Here is an 18,934-nt window from a genome sequence, read left to right as displayed (position 1 = left end):
AATAGTAATAAAATAAATTTCCCCACAATTCACTATCGCTCAATTCTGCAAGTGTTCTAATTTACTATCGCTGTTTTCTAGCTGGTCTAAAGCCATTTTTGACGTAAAGGGACACTTTTTGGTTGCTATGGACAATCTCCAGTTTCCAGGCAGAAAGAACAGTGTATATCATGTAAAACTGCATGCAGGGCATGGGACAAAGCACTGGGGACAAAAGGGATGTGAAATCATTTCATACAGTACTGGAATCTGTAAGATTCCAGTACTGTATGTGTTACGATTTTTACTTTTTTTTTAATTTGCCGCCAGGCTCCGCCCCCGTGCGTCGCGCCGCTCGCAGGGAACGGAGCCTGTCACGGAGAGGCTTCGGAGGAGGACGGAGCCCTCGGACACTGCGGGGGACATCGCAGGATCCCGGGGACAAGGTAAGTAACGCCGCCCCAGGATCCTGCAATGCGATCCCGAGTGTGGCTCGGGGTTACCGCTAATGGTACTGAATTTTAACCCCGAGCCACATTCGGGAAAACCGCCAGGGAGGTTAAAAGCATTCAGAACCCAACCACTTCCAGGGAAGAAGGATCCTGTGCATCATGTGACCAGGCCACACTCACCCACCAAAAAGGTTACATAGTTAGTAAGGTTGAATAAAGACACCAGGCCATCCAGAGTGAGTGTGAGTCTACAATTGTCCCTATCCCTGTACAATGTGTCTCATTAAGATGCTCATCTATTATATTATTACTTATTTAAGGTACCCATCAATTTATGCACACTCACATCGCACACTCACATCGGTCCCTACTCTCAAGGAGCCCACAATCCAAGGTCCCCAACTCACATTCATATACTAGGGCCAATTTTTGGACTGAAGCCAATTAACCTACCAGCATTTCTTTGGAGCGTGGGAGGAAATCGGAGTACCCGGAGGAAACCCACGCAGGCACAGGGAGAACATGCAAACTTCAGGCAGGTAGTGTCATGGTTGGGATTTAAATCAGTGACCCTTTTTACTGCTAGGCAAGAGTGGTACCCACTACACCACTGTGCCACCTACAAGGTACGTATAAGGAGAAGAAAAAATATAACACAAAAGCGCAACTATAAGATCTTCGCCAGGTGGTGTTGGGGCCCTACTACCCTGCATAAAATAAACCCGTCCATTCCAAACACCTGCTGGAGATGTTTTAAGGTACCATGAAGCATATTTGGAGCACTTGCCCGATCATATCTCTCTGGGACAAAATACTTCACTTCGCTGCTACTATGATTTAATTGGGGACAAAATTATTAACATTCCTCTCATTACTTTGCTATCAGTGAAGCCTGGATCCTATAAACAAAATAAGAAAAGTCTTCGACACTTCTTGACTTCTGCGCAGACTGTTATTGCCAGGGCATGGTGAAAACCACAACCCCTGTCCTTTGTGGATTGGGCCTATGAAATGGATTCTATTTGCCATCTAGAAAATTTGATCTCCTGTGAAACAGATAAAACTGATGGTTACACCTTGACCTAGTCAGTCTGAAACCACTTTCGACGTTCCTCTAAATTTGCCTCCTACCTTTGGTCTCCTTGTCATTATAATTGCTATCTTTCTTGGATACCCATTTTTTTCTCTCCTCATAGTACTTGGGTCTTATACCCCCTCCCTTCTTTCCCTTACCCCCTTTTCCTCCCCTTATTTTTGTTCTTCTACCCATGTTTACTGGTTATTACAAGTTTGTTCAGACTTCTACACATTTGGTTATAACAATTCTGTTGTTATGTATGCACCTGTGGAGTGTTTTCTTCTTGTTCTCCTCATTGAAATCCCTCTTCAGATGAAGGTTCTTTTAAAGTGGTTGTAAACCCCCCTGAGACATTTTTACATATAGGAAAGCCTATAATAAGGCTTACCTATTTGTACTGAAAATATCTCCTAAAAGTGGGCCTTTTAGGAGATATTTACCTTGTAGTGCGCCAATGAGGTCATCGGCGCATGTGCAGTGAAGAAACAGCCCTCCAAGCCATTTCTTCCCCAGTATGTGCTGTGACTGGCGGCTCCCACGCGCATGCGCAGAAGTGACGTCACATGGATCTGGCCAGTCACAGAGCCGGAGTCCGCGGCCCCAGAAGGAAGAGGGGCAAAGATGGATGCTTCTACCAGCGAGGACATCGTGGACATTGCGGGCTTTGTTTGCAGGTAAGTACCACATATTGGGCTAGTATGCAATGCATACTAGCCCATTATGCTTTTACTTTGCAAGAGAATAAAGAGGAAATAAAACCCATCAGGTTTTACTTCTTTTTTAATGTTTCCTATGTTACTGGTACTGGCATACTACTGAAATGTCACTCCATGCAAACTTTGGCTGATTGTCTACCTCACGCCCTGCTTACTTAGGTGGTTATGCTCCTTAGTTATCTACTTATTGTGGACTTACAATGTTGTACTTTGATTTACTTACGTACTAGTATGTACTGTATAGCTTACTGTTACTGATATATGTACTGTACTGAATATGGATCTAAACCCGAACCTTATGATCCTTCTGTTACCCCCTTTCTTCTGTGTATTTGTGTAACAACAAAACATACAATATATAAAGATTAAACATAAAAAAATATATAAATGCTGAGAATTGATCTTTAAAAATAATCTTAGGCTGATCATGTGATACTACATGGTTCTCTTTGTTTTTTGCATTCTGCCTGAATACATACCACAAATGCCCATAATGCCCTACACTCACAGTCTGTCCTCAGTCTTTCAGGTTCAATAACGACGATTGTTGTGCAACCCAGAAAACAGAGGATAAGATGTGGAAAAAAGAGATAATTGCAGGGGCCACCTCTGAATTGATAACTGAGTATTGAAGCCTGAGCTGCTCTTTTTTAACCTATGGAGGAATATTTAATAAAAATATAGTTTGGCTTTAAATACGTATAAGTCTTTATCATAAAACCTAAATAGAATTTATTTTTTGTAATGGAAACATTAAATCATTTAATTGCATACTTAAAGTTTAAATCACAAGGTTGCATCTTGCAGGGAGAGAAGTTAAGGAAATTGAAATACCCCACCAAACTAAGTGATAAAATATTGAAAAATATCTTTCAGTACAGCAGCTGCTTATAGAATCACATAATTACAAAACAGACTTCTGGCAATACATTTTCTACACCAGCATGAGAAAAGATACTTTGGGAAAGCTAATTAAATCATATCCATTGCTCTAGGATTCTACCAAAAACCTTTATGTTTTGGCCCAGGAATGCCATTAAGCATTCCATCAATGTGAACTAATTTATTCTTAACTCTAATGAATTTCCTGGGTGATATAACTTGTTGTCTTCAGGTTGCAGAAATACAGCTTGGTGCTGCCATTAATAAAAGCATTAATAGTTAGACAGTTTTTATTTTTTTTAAACTTTGTTTTCTATTGGCAAATGTTTCCTGAAGGTTTAGCTGGTAATAAACGAACATAGCTTAGTTGCTAACATCAATTATCTTTTCAGCAGAGTTGACAGGCCTTCAGTGGCAGGATTCTATAGAACGGTTTGACAGCACAGAAAGTGTCTTGATGTTGAAAAAGCCTTCCTAAAAGAAATTGTACATAGTGCTCCAGCTTTGTAGATAAAGTTGTCATCTTTGTGACAAAATTGTAAAGCAGGACAGTTGAATGATCAACATTGTTAATATTTATGTGCAAGGTTTATATACTGTATAAATATAGGAAATATCAGAAACTGCTAGATAAAGTAGAGTCCTGGCCTCAACAGTATTATATACCTTGGAACATCAATTGCAATACAGGTTTTCTTGCCCAACATCAGTACTTGACATTACAAATTCACTTTTAACTGAATGGGCACAAATTCCCATGGAGACACTTCAAAATTTAGTAGAAAGTTCCAGAACAGTTGAGGATGTTATCACCGCAAAGGGGAGGAGAGACATGGTTTGACAAGCTAATTCCCATGGTTTGAGTGAGAGGTCCAAAAAGCTCATATAGGTAAGAGAGTCAACTGTCCACAAATGTCTGGCCATATAGTGTATATATAGAAAGAGCTATAACTTGACATTGATTAAACCACCCTTAAACAAAAATTGTATGTAGTGCTCAAGCTTTGTAGATAAATTAATATCTAGAGCAAACCAAAAAAGTTGTTCCATCTTGTGACAAATTTGTAAAGCAGAACAGTGTGATGATCAACTTTGTTAAAGTGGTAGTAAACTCTGCTAACAATGTAAAAAAAACAGGCCGTCCTGCAGTGTTGTGCCATAATGTGCTAGCATGCACTGCATGCTAGAATATTATGGCATTCTTACCTATCAAGCAAATTCCTCCAGAGTTGTCCTGTCTTTGCTCAAGGCACTTCCATCTTTGCCTGGTCTTCTGTCCGAGTCCACACTGTCCAGCCATTTAAATGGACTGGGCCGCATCCGTGCAGGGGTCACATGCACAGTGATTCAATCAGATCCAGTCGGTGTGAATATCTCTTAAACAGTACAAGTTTAGGAGATAATAATTCTACCTACAGGTAAGCCTTATTATAAGCTTATCTGTAGGTACAAGTAAAACGTAAGAGTTTAATAGGGAATAGGGCTTTAATAATTATGTTTAAGGTTTATATAATAATATATGAAATATTAGAAACTGCTAGATAAAATACATCCCAGACTGAGGAGCTTGGAATTTCCCATTACAAATCACTACTAATTCATTTCTTGTCAATTGCACTTTAGGTATTAACCGGTTAATTAACTTTTATAGCGACTGGCAAGGAATTAAGTAGTAAGAAGGAATTGTGTTTAGAATTATTAAAACTTTAGATGAGCACTGTAGGTGGTTGTTACAATATTATTATGTATTTGAGTTTGTTCGTAAATTATGTAATATCCTGCTATACAGCTCACAACACAGGCAATTCTCATCATACTAGTAAAAAAAAGCCTGATGCTTAGGTGGCTTTCTTTCCTCACACTGGCCACCACTTTGCTATAATTAGTAAATATATTACATATTTTTTTCCTAACTAAAAAGAAACAAAAAATAAACTATAACAAACAGATATGCAAAAATACAGTATATACATAAAGGTATTGCACAATCTTGAGATGCTAAAAGACTGTCTTCATAAAATATCATTGCAGTTAATGACTGGTCAACAGCAACTGACTAATGTAAGAGCGTTACAGTAAGACCTTGATAATATAGGGGAATGGGCAGATGGAGTTCAGTATTGAAAAATACAAAGTTCCGCACTATCTCTCTTCCTCTTCTACTCTTTTTTTCCTTTTCCCTTCTCGCTGTAAATCCTTCTCATTCTCTCATGAGTCCACCACAATAGATTTGTCCAACTGGTTTGTTGTGTAATGACTAGGCACCAACCACTTACGGTATACCTCCCAAACCCTGAATCTCATTTACTACCGGTAATCACTTCCTTTTCCCCTCTCCCTCTTCTCTCACCTTTAGAACTATCTCCGAATTGCTCCTTAGTCATTACTTATCATTGGTTGCTGTCATAACCTTGGATATGCGCACACTGAGTTTCCTCACAATGCATTTGTATGTTGAGTACTGCCTGTGATACTTTTTTTATTTGCAATAACATACAATTTTTCAGGACAAGCTTTTGGGGTTTGTCCCCTTCTTCAAGGTCCCAGCAGTGCAGTGCTAATAATAAGTCCATATGTCAAAGGTCCACCAATGTGTGATATCTTCAATGGTGCTACAATATGGTAAACATGCAGATGACTTTGTGGGTAAACCTCCACCAATGGAAGAAATGGCCTCTCATCTCACAGAATGGACCCTTTAATTACAGAGGGTCATATGCACTTTCCCTTATAGGGTGTAATAGCGTGTCAGCGGTCAGCCGAAAAAGACAACAGATCCTGATCGGTAATTTCTTGATAAGCGATACCAATTTCAAAATACCGAATGCAGGACAACTCCAGAGCCACATTGATCATGTAAATAAAAGAACATAGTGCTCTCAGCAAGAACAAACTTTTATTTTCTTAAAAAAAACTGAATAAAACTTAAAAGTCAGGCACTTTAACCCAGTGCTTGGTATTCCAGCGTGTGTGCAAAAAGTCAGCGATGGCCGCGAGTGACATCATGTGACTTCCATTACACGTTACATCCCAGTGGGCGGGACTTCGTCAGCAGATACAGAAATGACGTTGATACCCGATTTATATAGTGTGAGCCAATTGCCCTGACTGTGGGTTGCAGTACATCGGGAGGACCTCGAGACCTTTACATGTCCGCGTAGGAGACCACGTTAACAATATTAAAATAGGTTTAAAAACCTGTAATGTTTCTCGATGATTTTAACAGTTTCACAATCACAACCCCAAGGGCCTCAGATTTTGGGGGATTAAGAGGGTTACCAAACATTGGAGGGGGGGATTTTATTTGCCAGTTGAGTCGTAGAGAATCATACTGGATACATTGCTCGGGGAGCACATTGCAATGGCTTCTATCCTTAAGGCTTCTATCTCTAAGTGATTCTTTCTACAAGTGATATGCACTTCAATCTCTGCTTTAAGTTCTGCCTCACCTGATCACTCCTTCTCTGTCTCTTTACAGGTATGTGTCAGCTCAACCACATCTTCCACCGTTAAATGAAATTGGGATTTGCTTGCTGTCTGTGTGTGTGTGTCTTGGTATGTGTCAGCTCAACCACATCTTCCACCGTTGAATGAAATTGGGATTTGCTTGCTGTCTCTGTGTGTGTGTCTTGGTATGTGTCAGCTCAACCACATCTTCCACCGTTAAATGAAATTGGGATTTGCTTGCTGTCTCTGTGTGTGTGTGTGTCTTGGTATGTGTCAGCTCAACCACATCTTCCACCGTTAAATGAAATTGGGATTTGCTTGCTGTCTCTGTGTGTGTGTCTTGGTATGTGTCACCTCAACCACATCTTCCACCATTAAATGAAATTGGGATTTGCTTGCTGTCTCTGTGTGTGTGTCTTGGTATGTGTCAGCTCAACCACATCTTCCGCCTTTAAATGAAATTGGGATTTGCTTGCTGTCTCTGTGTGTGTGTCTTGGTATGTGGCCTTCTCTATCTGTTGCCCTGTGTGCACAACCATGACGTTGTTATTTGTTGACCTGGACTGTCTTACCTAAGTTTTATGTGTTGATCTTATCTTGGGCTCTGGCCTCTTGCTATTCTGACTTTAGAAGCAAAAAGTCCACTTTGATTGTTAGGCATTCTTATAGTCACTCATGATTAATTAAGGAACTTCAACCCCACCCTTATAACAGTATAAATTTGAGCATCCTTAAGGGGTGAGCATATTGCTCGGGGTGCACATTGCAATGGCTTCTATACTTAAGGCTTCTATCTCTAAGTGATTCTTTCTACAAGTGATATGCACTTCAATCTCTACACTTCAGCGATTGCACGAAGCAAACAAATACAGCAATCTGCACTGGAAAGCACCTAACAGACTGCAGGTGACCCTGTCTCTCTAATAAGCTCTCCTTCCATTCTGTAACATGCACTCTCTACCACTGCTTCTGACACTCCTGTCCTCTCTCCTCAAACTCTCTTACCTTCACCCCCCCTCTCCACCCGCCTGCTTATACATATCACCCTGCCTTCTGTCTTCTCCCTACTACTGCTCCTACCAACTCTTGATCATTCTACATCCATATACTGATAAAACCTCCAGTACTCTGAGACATGCCCCTTCACATAAATCACATTCCCACATTACCCTCCTGCTTCTCCTAATCTCTGGTGACATATCCCCAAACCCTGGGCCACCATCATCTGTCTTTGCCCAACGCTCCCATCCCCCTACACCCTCTGGCAGGAGCCGCAACCCACAGAACTTGGTCTCTATTCCTCTTTCCAAAACCAGCCCCCCCCTTTTCCTGTGCCCTGTGGAATGCACGTTCTGTCTGCAACAAACTCACCGCCCTTCACGACCTCTTTATCACAAATTCCTTTAACTTACTTGCCATTACTGAAACCTGGCTTCATGAATCAGATACTATTTCTCCTGCTTCCCTCTCCCATGGGGGCCTTCTCTGGACTCACTCCCCCAGACCAAGTGGACGGAAGGGAGGTGGAGTGGGAATCCTTCTAGCCCCATGCAGCACCTATCAGGTACTTCACCCACCTCCCTCTCTGACACTCTCCTCTTTTGAGGCACATTGCATTCGTCTATTCTCTCCCATTTCTCTAAGAATTGCTGTCATCTACCGGCCCCCTGGACCAGTATCAGCCTTTCTTGATGACTTCTCTGCCTGGCTACCCTACTTTCTCTCTTCTGAAATCCCCACAATTATTCTTGGGGACTTCAACATCCCTGTTAACACTAACACTACTATTACTTCTAAACTTCTCAGTCTAACCTCATCGCTTGACCTGAAGCAATGGATACAGGCTCCTACCCACTCCAATGGCAACACCCTTGACCTTGTCTTCTCCTATCTGTGCACTCCGTGCAACCTTTCCAACAATCCACTCCCACTCTCTGATCACCACCTTATTAGTTTTGCTCTCTCCCTGTCTTCCACCTCTTCTCCCTCCAACCGCCTAACAGTTACATGTAGAAACCTTCACCACCTCAACCCTTCTCTTCTCTACTCTGTTACTGATCACCTCTATGACAAAATCTCACCTCTGTCCTGCCCCAACCTAGCTACTTTCATCTACAACAGCTCACTGTCTTCCTCCCTAGACAAGCTTGCCCCCCTCACTACACGCAGAATTAGGCCCCAACTGCTACAACCCTGGCAAACAGATGACACCAGAAGTCTCAGAAAGCATAGCCGCGCTCTTGAGCGCCTGTGGCATAAGACTAAGACCCAGGAAGACTTCACACAATATAAATCTGCCCTTCTAAAATACTACTCCTGCCTTCACACTGCCAAACAGACCTACTTTATCACACTCATTAACACCTTCTCATCCAGTCCACGTCAACTCTTCTCTACCTTCAACACTCTACTCTGTCCTCCACTGCCTCCACCCACCAACTCACTCACTGCCCAGGAGATTGCCAATCACTTCAAAACTAAGATTGATACAATTCACGAGGAGATCACCAATGCGCAAAAACCTCCCCCATGCAACACCCCATGTCCACAGACACAATCATTACTTCCCTCATTCAACCCTGCTACCATTACTGAGGTTGCTAAACTTTTATCTAGCACTCATCTAACCACTTGCCCCCTGGATCCTGTTCCCTCGCAAATGCTACGCTCAATCTCTGACTCGATTCTACACTCTCTAACTCACATTTTCAACCTCTCCCTCTCTTGTGGCATCTTCCCAAACTCTCTAAAACATGCACTAGTCACCCCCATACTAAAAAAGCCCTCACTGGATCCCACCAATCTCAACAACTTACGTCCCATCTCCTTACTCTCCTTCACCTCCAAACTTCCTGAAAGACTGGTCTACAACCGACTAAGAGACCATCTGACCATGAATAAACTTCTTGATCCCCTTCAGTCCGGTTTTCGCCCTCAACACTCCACGGAAACTGCTCTCCGTAAACTCTCAAATGACCTACTAATGGCTAAAGCCAATTGACACTATTCTGTACTACTTCTCCTGGATCTCTCTGTTGCCTTTGACACAGTGGACTACCCCCTCCTCCTCAAAAAACTCCACTCCTTTGGTCTCCGTGACTGTACTCTTCGCTGGTTCTCATCCTACCTATCCCACTGCTCCTTCAGTGTCACTTACAACTCTACTTCCTCCTCTCCTCTTTCTTTTTCTATTGGGGTCCCCCAAGGTTCTGTTCTTGGACCTCTCCTTTTCTCAATCTACACCACCTCCTTGGGTCAGTTGATTGCCTCCCACGGCTTTAAATGTCATCTCTATGCTGATGACACCCAAATCTATCTCTCCACCCCCCAGCTCTCTCCATCTGTCTCCTCACGCATTACCAACTTACTAGCAGACATATCAGCCTGGATGTCACATCACTTCCTCAAAATCAACCTATCCAAAGCCGAGCTCATGATATTTCCTCCCTCAGGTGCCACTTCCCCTGATTTCCCTGTCAATATCAACGGCTCAACTATCAACCCATCTCCTCACGCCAAGGTCCTAGGTGTAATCCTGGACTCTGAACTAACCTTTCGACCCCACATTCTATCACTATCCAAAGCTTGCCGGCTCAATCTCCGCAACATCTCCAAGATACGCCCCTTCCTAACCAATGTCACCACAAAGCTTCTAATCCACTCCCTGGTCATCTCCCGCCTCGACTACTACAACTCCCTCCTCATTGGTTTACCTTTAAATAGGCTATCCCCACTTCAGTCCATCATGAACGCTGCTGCCAGGCTCATCCACCTCACAAACCGCTCAGCATCTGCTACACCCCTCTGCCAATCCCTCCATTGGCTGCCACTCAGTCACCGAATTAAATTCAAGATACTAACTATAACTTACAAAGCCATCCACAACCTGGCCCCCAGCTACATCTCTAACCTAGTCACAAAATACCAACCTAATCGTTCTCTTCACTCCTCCCAAGACCTCCTGCTCTCAAACTCCCTTGTCACCTCATCCCATGCTCGCCTTCAGGACTTCTCCAGAGCCTCCCCCATCCTCTGGAATGCTCTACCCCAATCCATCCAATTTTCTCCTACTTTATCCACTTTCAGACGATTCCTGAAAACTCATCTCTTCAGAGAAGCCTATCTGGCCCCCACCTAACAACTGTACACTTATCTTCTTAATCAGCACACCACCCACAGTTATTACCTCTTGTATCGCTTGACCTTCCCTCTTAGATTTTAAGCTCTAAGGAGCAGGGCCCTCTGATTCCTACTGTATCAAAGTGTATTGTATTTGTACTGTCTACCCTCAAGTTGTAAAGCGCTACATAAACTGTTGGCGCTATATAAATACTGTATAATAATAATAATAATACATGAGACTAAGGTTTTAATTCCAGCTGGATTGAATGTTAATTTCGACATCAATTGTTTTATTTCTGACCGCTGATGTTTTTTAAATCATTTGATTGTAAAAGATGGCTGCAGATTACGTGCGTGATTTTCATATTTATAAATATACACATTCTTTGTTTTTTATTAAAAAAATTTTATTAAAATTTATTAAAAACCTTCTTTTATTGTTAATTTAATTTTTAGGGGTTTCTGTTGTTCTGTGAACAAAGGGAAATCCAGTTATCTATTTAAATTTTAAAATTTCTAATTGAATTGTTAAGCGAGGTGTTTTCTCATGCCGTTCGGCAGTGGGCATTTTCAGCTTCATTGAGACACACTTCCGGGATTCCGTCCTAAAAGGTGTTGCTCCACCTTGTGTTGTATCATGTGATGCGGCTCCTGGGTGTCATGGCAATCAGCTCACGCTATATAAATTGGGTGTCAACATCATTTCCGTATCCGCTGATGAAGTCCCGCCCACTGGGATGTAACGCGTACAGACGGACGGAAGTCACATGACATCACCCGCGGCCATCGCTGACTTTTTGCACACAAGCTGGAATACCAGGCACTGGGTTATAGTGCCTGACTTGTAAGTTTTATTCTGTTTTTTTTTTTAAGAAAATACAAGTTTTTGCTTGCAGAGAGCACTATATATGTTCTTTTATTTACATGATCAATGTGGCTCTGGAGTTTGGTTGTCCTGCACTCAGTATTTTGAAATTGGTATCGCTTATCAAGAAATTACCCATCAGGATCTGTTTTCTGTTTCAGCTGACCGCTGACACGCTATTACACCCTATGAGGGAAAGTGCATATGACCTCCATTCTGTGAGGTGAGCGGCCATTTCTTCCATTGGTGGAGGTTTACCCACAAAGTCACCTGCATGTTTACCATATTGTAGCACCATTGAAGATATCACACATTGACCTTTGGCATATGGACTTATTATTAGCGCTGCACTGTCTTTTTATCTTTTACTGTATGGGATTTGAATTATAGACCCTAAGTGTTCAGCAGTTCAGTTTTAAAAGGGGTTACTATTATTATTGTTGAGCGCCCTACTCCCGTAGGAGCGGCTAAAAGTTTGTTCTTCCCTGAAGTGCCTTCCATTACCCCCATTCCCTCCAAAGATATAACACGCAGACAGTCATTGGACAGTTGAACTATGTACATCTTTATTTCGGTTCCATGTTAAATGCTGCATTGCACCGGAAAGTCACTCTGAATAACTTCCAGTGGTTTTGAGTGGTGAGAAATTTGAATCCAGAATAAACGAAAGCTTCTATCTGGCATGAATTCTCATAATGTAATGCATCTTTCCTTCCTCCTGTTAGCCACCACTTCCTGACTGTACAGTCCTTCTGATTCTAACTCCATGAACAATACTCTGAATAAAGTTCAGAAGATGATTTTCAGATTCCTCCAGGGTATTAGTTCTCTAAGGCCCAGCCCTGTTCTCCTGAACCCGCACACTAATCCCTATAAAGTCTCTCAGAAGTACTGTTCCCCTGGGTTACACTCACATGTGTTGCCGAGTGATCATCCATGCCGCACATAAAAGATCCTTTCCCAGTCCTAATGTGTCAGTAACAGCAACCGTTTAGAAGAATTTCCTGCAGTACTCTTTTTCACCTGCATATCTTGCTTCCCTCTTCCCTGCAGGGGAGAGCACTAAAGCTGTATCGGTATCCGCATCCTCCACCTGGATCTCTCCAACTCCCATGAGCATAGAAGCCCAGAAAGCATGTCCCTCTCCCCCGAAGGGGAGAGCACCCACAAATCCTCCTGTACTCTACATCCTCCAACAGACGAACTAACGCCAACCCTCCGGAAACTACCTGTCAAACTTGTATTCCTTCCATCCTCCAAATCAAAACATGAAAAATAGAGGAAACTGCTCAAGCAAAGTGCAAGGGGTCACACCCTCCTCTACTCTAGTAAACCTCCCATGCCAATTAAACCCACCAGCTTTACACTGCAGGGAGAAACACTGGCAATTTTGGCCTATTTCTACACCTAACTCTCTAATCTAGCACTCACCTAAGTAGGTGGGCGCTACAATTGCGCTGGATGTTTTCCTTTATATTTATAAGGTCCCAGCAGTACTGATGCACAAAAGTTTTAACAGAGTGTTAAAAAAAACACAATATCTGAGGAAACAAACACACAAAACACATCTCATTCCCTTATGCCACGTACACACTAGCGGACCTTTCGACCGGACTGGTCCGACGGACAATTCGACCGTGTGTGGGCTTCATAGCACCTACAGCTGACTTTTTCGGTCGAAAATCTGACGGACTTTAGATTTGTAACATGTTTCAAATCTTTACGTCGGAACTCCGCCGGACCCAGTTCCTATTGAAAAGTCCGCTCGTCTGTATGCTAGTCCGACGGATGAAAACTGACGCTAGGGCAGCTATTGGCTACTGGCTATCAACTTCCTTATTTTAGTCATCATGAACGAATCCATCGGACTCTGGTGTGATCGTGTGTAGGCAAGTCCGTTTGTTCGGAAAGTCCGTCGGAAGTCCGCCCAAAGTCCGTCGGATAGACTGTCAGACCAGTCCGGTCAAAAAATCCGCTCGTATGCACGTGGCATTAGAGATTGTTTTTTTTTTTTTTGTTTTTTTTTAACATTCTGCTAAAACTTTTGTGAATCAGTACTGCTGGGACCTTGAAAAAGGGAACATACCCCAAAAGCTTGTCCTGAAAAATTGCATGTTAGTGCAAATAAAAAAAGTATCACGGACAGTACTCAATTGTCTCTGTCACAAGTGCACTAATACGGCTACAATCACCTCAAGTATTTATTTTTGCTAATTGTGTTCAGTTGAAGTGGGCTGGGTCCCTACCATTTTGTCATGACACTGTATACTTTGCTTCACCCCCTGTCCTCAGGGGATGACTCTCCTCTGCTTTCTTATTATGTAAGCTTTGTTCTTTCCTTTAATAAAATATTTGAACAAGAAAAATGCAGTTATGCATTTGATTATTAAAAAATTGCATGCAAATATTTATTGGGAGGGGAACATTAGCTATGAAGAATGACAAAGCAATTTACACTTGTTCACCTTAATGAGAAGACACTTAGGAGAAGGCATGAACCCCATCTACAAATTAATCAATGGTGACTGTAGTGACGGAAACAAGCTGTTTAACCTAAGGCACTTGACCCATACCCGAGGCTACAATTTGAGATTCAGGGAAAGGAGTTTTGATCTGAAATTGTGTAGAGGGTTCTTTATGGTCAGAGCAGAAAAAAATGTGAAAATCCCTTCCCAGATAGTATCAGCAAGGCATGTTGACGAATTAAAAAGAACTTCTCGATGTGTTCCGCAATGAGCATATTATATAGGGATATGTGTGTGCGCACACACACAAATACACACAGGTTGGATTGAATATACCAGTGTCTTTTTCCAACCTTATAATTTAATGTAATTATATAAAGACAGTAATATTTAAATATTGGTCGGAATAGCTGAATGCAGTACTGGAGAAGTTCAGAGTGTCAATAGGCTGTCATAAAGGTTGACATTTTAATTTACCGTATTTATCGGCGTATAACACACACTTTTTCCCCTGAAAATAGGGGGCAAATCAGGGGTGCGTGTTATACGCCGCCAGCGTACCTCGGAGGGGAAGGAGGGGGACGGGTGCCACTGGAATTCATCGGCTCTCACGTCACACACACACAGTCCCGCCTTCGCCACTGGAATTGGACCAGTGTTCTGTCTATCACAGGAGCTGGTCCAATGCCGATGGCGGAGGCGGGACTGTGTGTGTGAGGTGAGAGCTGAGTGAGAGCCGAGTGGAGAGGAGATGACGGCTCGGTGGCTTTGATGAGAGATGGCGAGGCTGCAAATTAGGCTAAAAAACGGCATTAATCAGGCTGCATTGATGCATTGATGGGCTGCAGATCGACATTGATCAGGCTGCATTGAGGACATCGATCAGGCTGAATTGAGGACATTAATCAGGCTGCATTGAAGACATTAATCAGGCTGCAAATGGACATTAATCAGGCTGCAGATGGGCATTGGTCAGGCTGCAGAAGGGCAATGATCAGGCTGCAGATGAGCATTGATCAATCTGCAGAAAGGTATTGATCAGGCTGCAGATGGACATTGATCAGGCTCAGGATGGACATTGATGGGCACTGACCCTTAATTTGCTTCAAAGTTGTTTATTTAAAAAATTTTCTTCCTGAAACTTCCCTCTTATAATTAGGGTGCGCGTTATACGCCGATAAATACGGTCATTTTACTGTATATGTACAGTTCATAATAAACCTATAAATACTTTACAAGCAGCTGATCTGCTAATTACTGGTAGAGTGCCTTTGTATCAGGTTCTTTCACCAAAACCAGTAAACCTAATAAAGTTCTTTTTAAAATAATTGTTTCACTGTAAACACTGACAATGCAATGTTATAATGATTTTCTTCTTGCTAGCTTCCTCTTTTTTCCTTCAAACGTTGATGTTTCTTTTTCTTCCCTTACTCTAGGTGTATGGTATTTGAACGCAGCTGTAGGAGAAAATATCCAGCTGCATTTTGAAGTGTTTGATCTGGAGAACGTATATGATGTTGTTGAAGTTCGAGATGGCAAAGGACCAGAATCATTGTTGCTGGGCAAGTATCCATTCTGCTTTAAGATGCACCTTTCAGAAGTTTGCTTGTGTACAGTACATTTTGTGTGAGTGCCATAAATTATTGCAAGGTAGCAGTTAACTGCTCGATCTCATGCTGTCACTGAGGAAGAACTGAGACAAACCACCAGACACCCAAGTGAAGGCTTTGCGGCTGAACTTCAACTCATAAAAAGCAGGTCACAGAGTTCACAGCTCTTTTGATGCACTCAGAAGAGGCATGCTGGCAAATTATCATGCAGAAGATGTGAGAGTTCCCAATAACCCAACAGGAGGGTGATGTATTGCATGTTAACACTGAAAAAAATACCATCAGATAAGGATGTATGAACTGTATATGTATAGGATTTTTTTATGTTTGTAACCAAAAGTAAATAGAATTGAATGGACTTTGCAGGCATGAGAAAAAAAAAATATTACTTTCTTTTTTTATATTTATGTTTATTATTATTTATTTAATTATTGTTGTTGTTGTTATTATTATTATTTTATCAGTAGTAATAGTGGTAGTATTTTACCTCCTTCACCGAAGGGAGTCTAAACCTAAGAACTAAAAAATGTAATATATTATTATATATATTATATTTTATATATATATATATATATATATATATATATATATATATATATATATATATATACATATATTATATATATATACCGAAAAAAAAAGTAAGCTAAGGAATCGCTCACTATCATAGTTATACACATTCAAAAAATAAGCATAAAGGCAGAGGATTTTCATTACAATATTGCTTTCAGTAAATAGATCATATATAGTCAAAATGACATTCAGCAATTGATACATGGGGTTGATTTACTAGGCTGATCACTTTGCAAGGAAAGATGCACTTGCAGAATTATCCCAAGAGCTTAATGAAGTGGGTAAAATGTAACTTTGCAAAGAACACCCAATGACATGCAAGGAAAAAAAAAAAGAAATTTTTACTTGCACACGATTGAATAATGGAAGCCAACAGAGTACCTTATTCACTAAGCTCTAAGGAACATTCCCTTGTACAGTGAACAGTCGATTTGCCTATAATAAATCAACCAAATAGAGTCAACAATATAAACAAAGTACATAAGGATGGATGGGCAGATTACCCTGAAAGAAGCTCTCAGACACAAGGCAGCGAGGGGTGAGGTCTCAGAGTTGGACATTTTGAAGTGGAACTCCTTCTTTTAAGCAGTTGTATCGCCTGCTTGGCCAATTTTACCTATAGGTAAGCCTATAATAAGGCTTACCTGTAGGTAAAAAAAATATCTCCTAAACCTGCATGGTTTAGGAGATATTGACCCTGCATGCAGCCCCTGACGTCAGTGGCGCATGCACTCTGCAGGTCCGGCATATGCTGTCAGAACGTGCCAGAATGGAGGGAGTGATGTCATCGCGGCTACAGCCACTCACAGCGCCGGAGCCAGCGATCCCGGTAGAAACGCAGAGGGAACATGCACAGCCTTGTTCTAAGGTAAGTATTTCATAATGTGCTAGTATGCAATGCATACTAGCACATTATGCTGTTGTTTTGCAGGGGTTTTTTTGTTTTTGTTTTTTTACGCGGTTTACTACTGCTTTAAATAAGAAGAGATGAGACACACTCTCCAGAACAAACATCATTACATATAGTTACATAGTTGGTAAAGTTGAAAAAAAGACATCAGTCCATCCAGTTCAACCTATGATGTATGTGTGTGTGTATGTGTTTTATGTCAATAGTACATTGTATACCCCTGTATGTTGTGGTTGTTGAGGTGCCTATCTAATATTTTTTTGAAACTATCGATGCTCCCTGCTGATACCACTCTGGAAGAGAATTCCACATCCTTACCGCTCTGACAGTAAAGAACCTTCTACGCAGTTTAAGGTCAAACCGCTTCTCTTCCAACTTTAGTGAATGGCCGCGTGTCTTTTTAACCACTTCCCGCCCGCCCTATAGCGGATTGACGTCCGGGAAGTGGTTCTGTTATCCTGACTGGACGTCATATGACGTCCAGCAGGATAACATGCCGCAGCGCGCCCCCGGGGGCGCGCATCGCGGCGATCGGTGGAGCGGTGTGTCAGTCTGACACACCGCTACACTGATCTTGGTAAAAAGCCTCCGGAGGAGGCTCTTTACCACGTGATCAGCCGTGTCCAATCACGGCTGATCACGCTGTCAATAGGAAGAGCCGTTGATCGGCTCTTCCTCACTCGCGTCTGACAGACGCAAGTAGAAGAGAGCCGATCGGCGGCTCTCCTGGCAGGGGGGTCTGCGCTGATTGTTTATCAGCGCAGCCCCCCTCGCAGATCACCACACTGGACCACCAGGGATCGCCACTAGGACCACCAGGGAAGGGGCAACATGTGGATGGCCAGGTATGTACCCCATGGCCATCCACATGTGCCCAGTGTGCCAAATCTGTGCCAATCAGTGCCCACAAATAGGCACTGATTGGCACAATTATGTTGCAGTGATGCCCAGCAATGCCACCCTTAGGGGCATCACTGCAAACAAGTAATGCCATCAGTGCCACCCATCAGTGTCCATTCATGCCACCTGTCAGTGCCCATCCGTGCCCATCAGTGCCCATCTATCAGTGCCCATCCGTGCCCATCTGTGCCAACTATCAGTGCCACCCATAAGTAACCATCAATACCACCTACGAGTGCCCATCAATGCCACCTATGAGTGCCCATCAGTGCCGCCTATAAGCGCCCATCCGTGCCACCTATGAGTGCCCATCAGTGCCGCATACCAGTGCCACCTATCAGTGCCCATCAGTGCCACCTATCAGTGCCCATCATCAGTGCCCGTCAGTGCCACCTCATCAGTGCCACCTCATCGGTGCCACCTCATCGGTGCCCATCAGTGCCGCCGTATCAGTGCCCGTCAGTGCAGCCATATCAGTGCCCGTCATTGAAGAAGAAAACTTACTTATTTACAAAAAGTTTTAACAGAAACAAAGAAAAACTTGTTTTTTTTCAAAATTTTCGGTCTTTTTTTATTTGTTGCGCAAAAAATAAAAACCACAAAGGTGATCAAATACCGCCAAAAGAAAGCTCTATTTGTGGGAACAAAATGATAAAAAATTTGTTTGGGCACAGTGTAGCATGACCGCGCAATTGTCATTCAAATTGCGACAGCGCTGAAAGCTGAAAATTGGGCTGGGCGGGAAGGTGTCTAAGTGCCTGGTATTGAAGTGGTTAAATTCCCTTTCACTAAAAAGTTTTTTCCCTATGCTAGGGTCGCTGACTCACCAGTAGGGATGAGCTTCGTGTTCGAGTCGAACCCATGTTCGACTCGAACATCGGCTGTTCGATCGTTCGCCGAATTGCGAACGTTATGGGCCGTTCGCGCTAAATTCG

The 18,934-nt window shown here is 42.5% G+C and overlaps 1 protein-coding gene across 1 annotated transcript in view; it reads left to right on the top strand.

Annotated features, from left to right (window-relative positions):
* The window catches only part of TMPRSS15 (transmembrane serine protease 15), a 615,681-nt gene that overhangs the window by 328,786 nt on the left and 267,961 nt on the right, over nt 1-18,934 (top strand). Inside the window, exon 15 of the mRNA XM_073617070.1 lies at nt 15,443-15,568. Coding sequence (XP_073473171.1) covers nt 15,443-15,568 — 126 coding nt within the window. The remainder of the gene's footprint in view (nt 1-15,442; nt 15,569-18,934) is intronic.

This window comes from Aquarana catesbeiana, linkage group LG02 (genome assembly GCF_042186555.1).
Source record: "Aquarana catesbeiana isolate 2022-GZ linkage group LG02, ASM4218655v1, whole genome shotgun sequence".
Lineage (NCBI taxonomy): Eukaryota > Metazoa > Chordata > Amphibia > Anura > Ranidae > Aquarana > Aquarana catesbeiana.
This window is presented reverse-complemented; position numbering and strand designations above follow the sequence as displayed.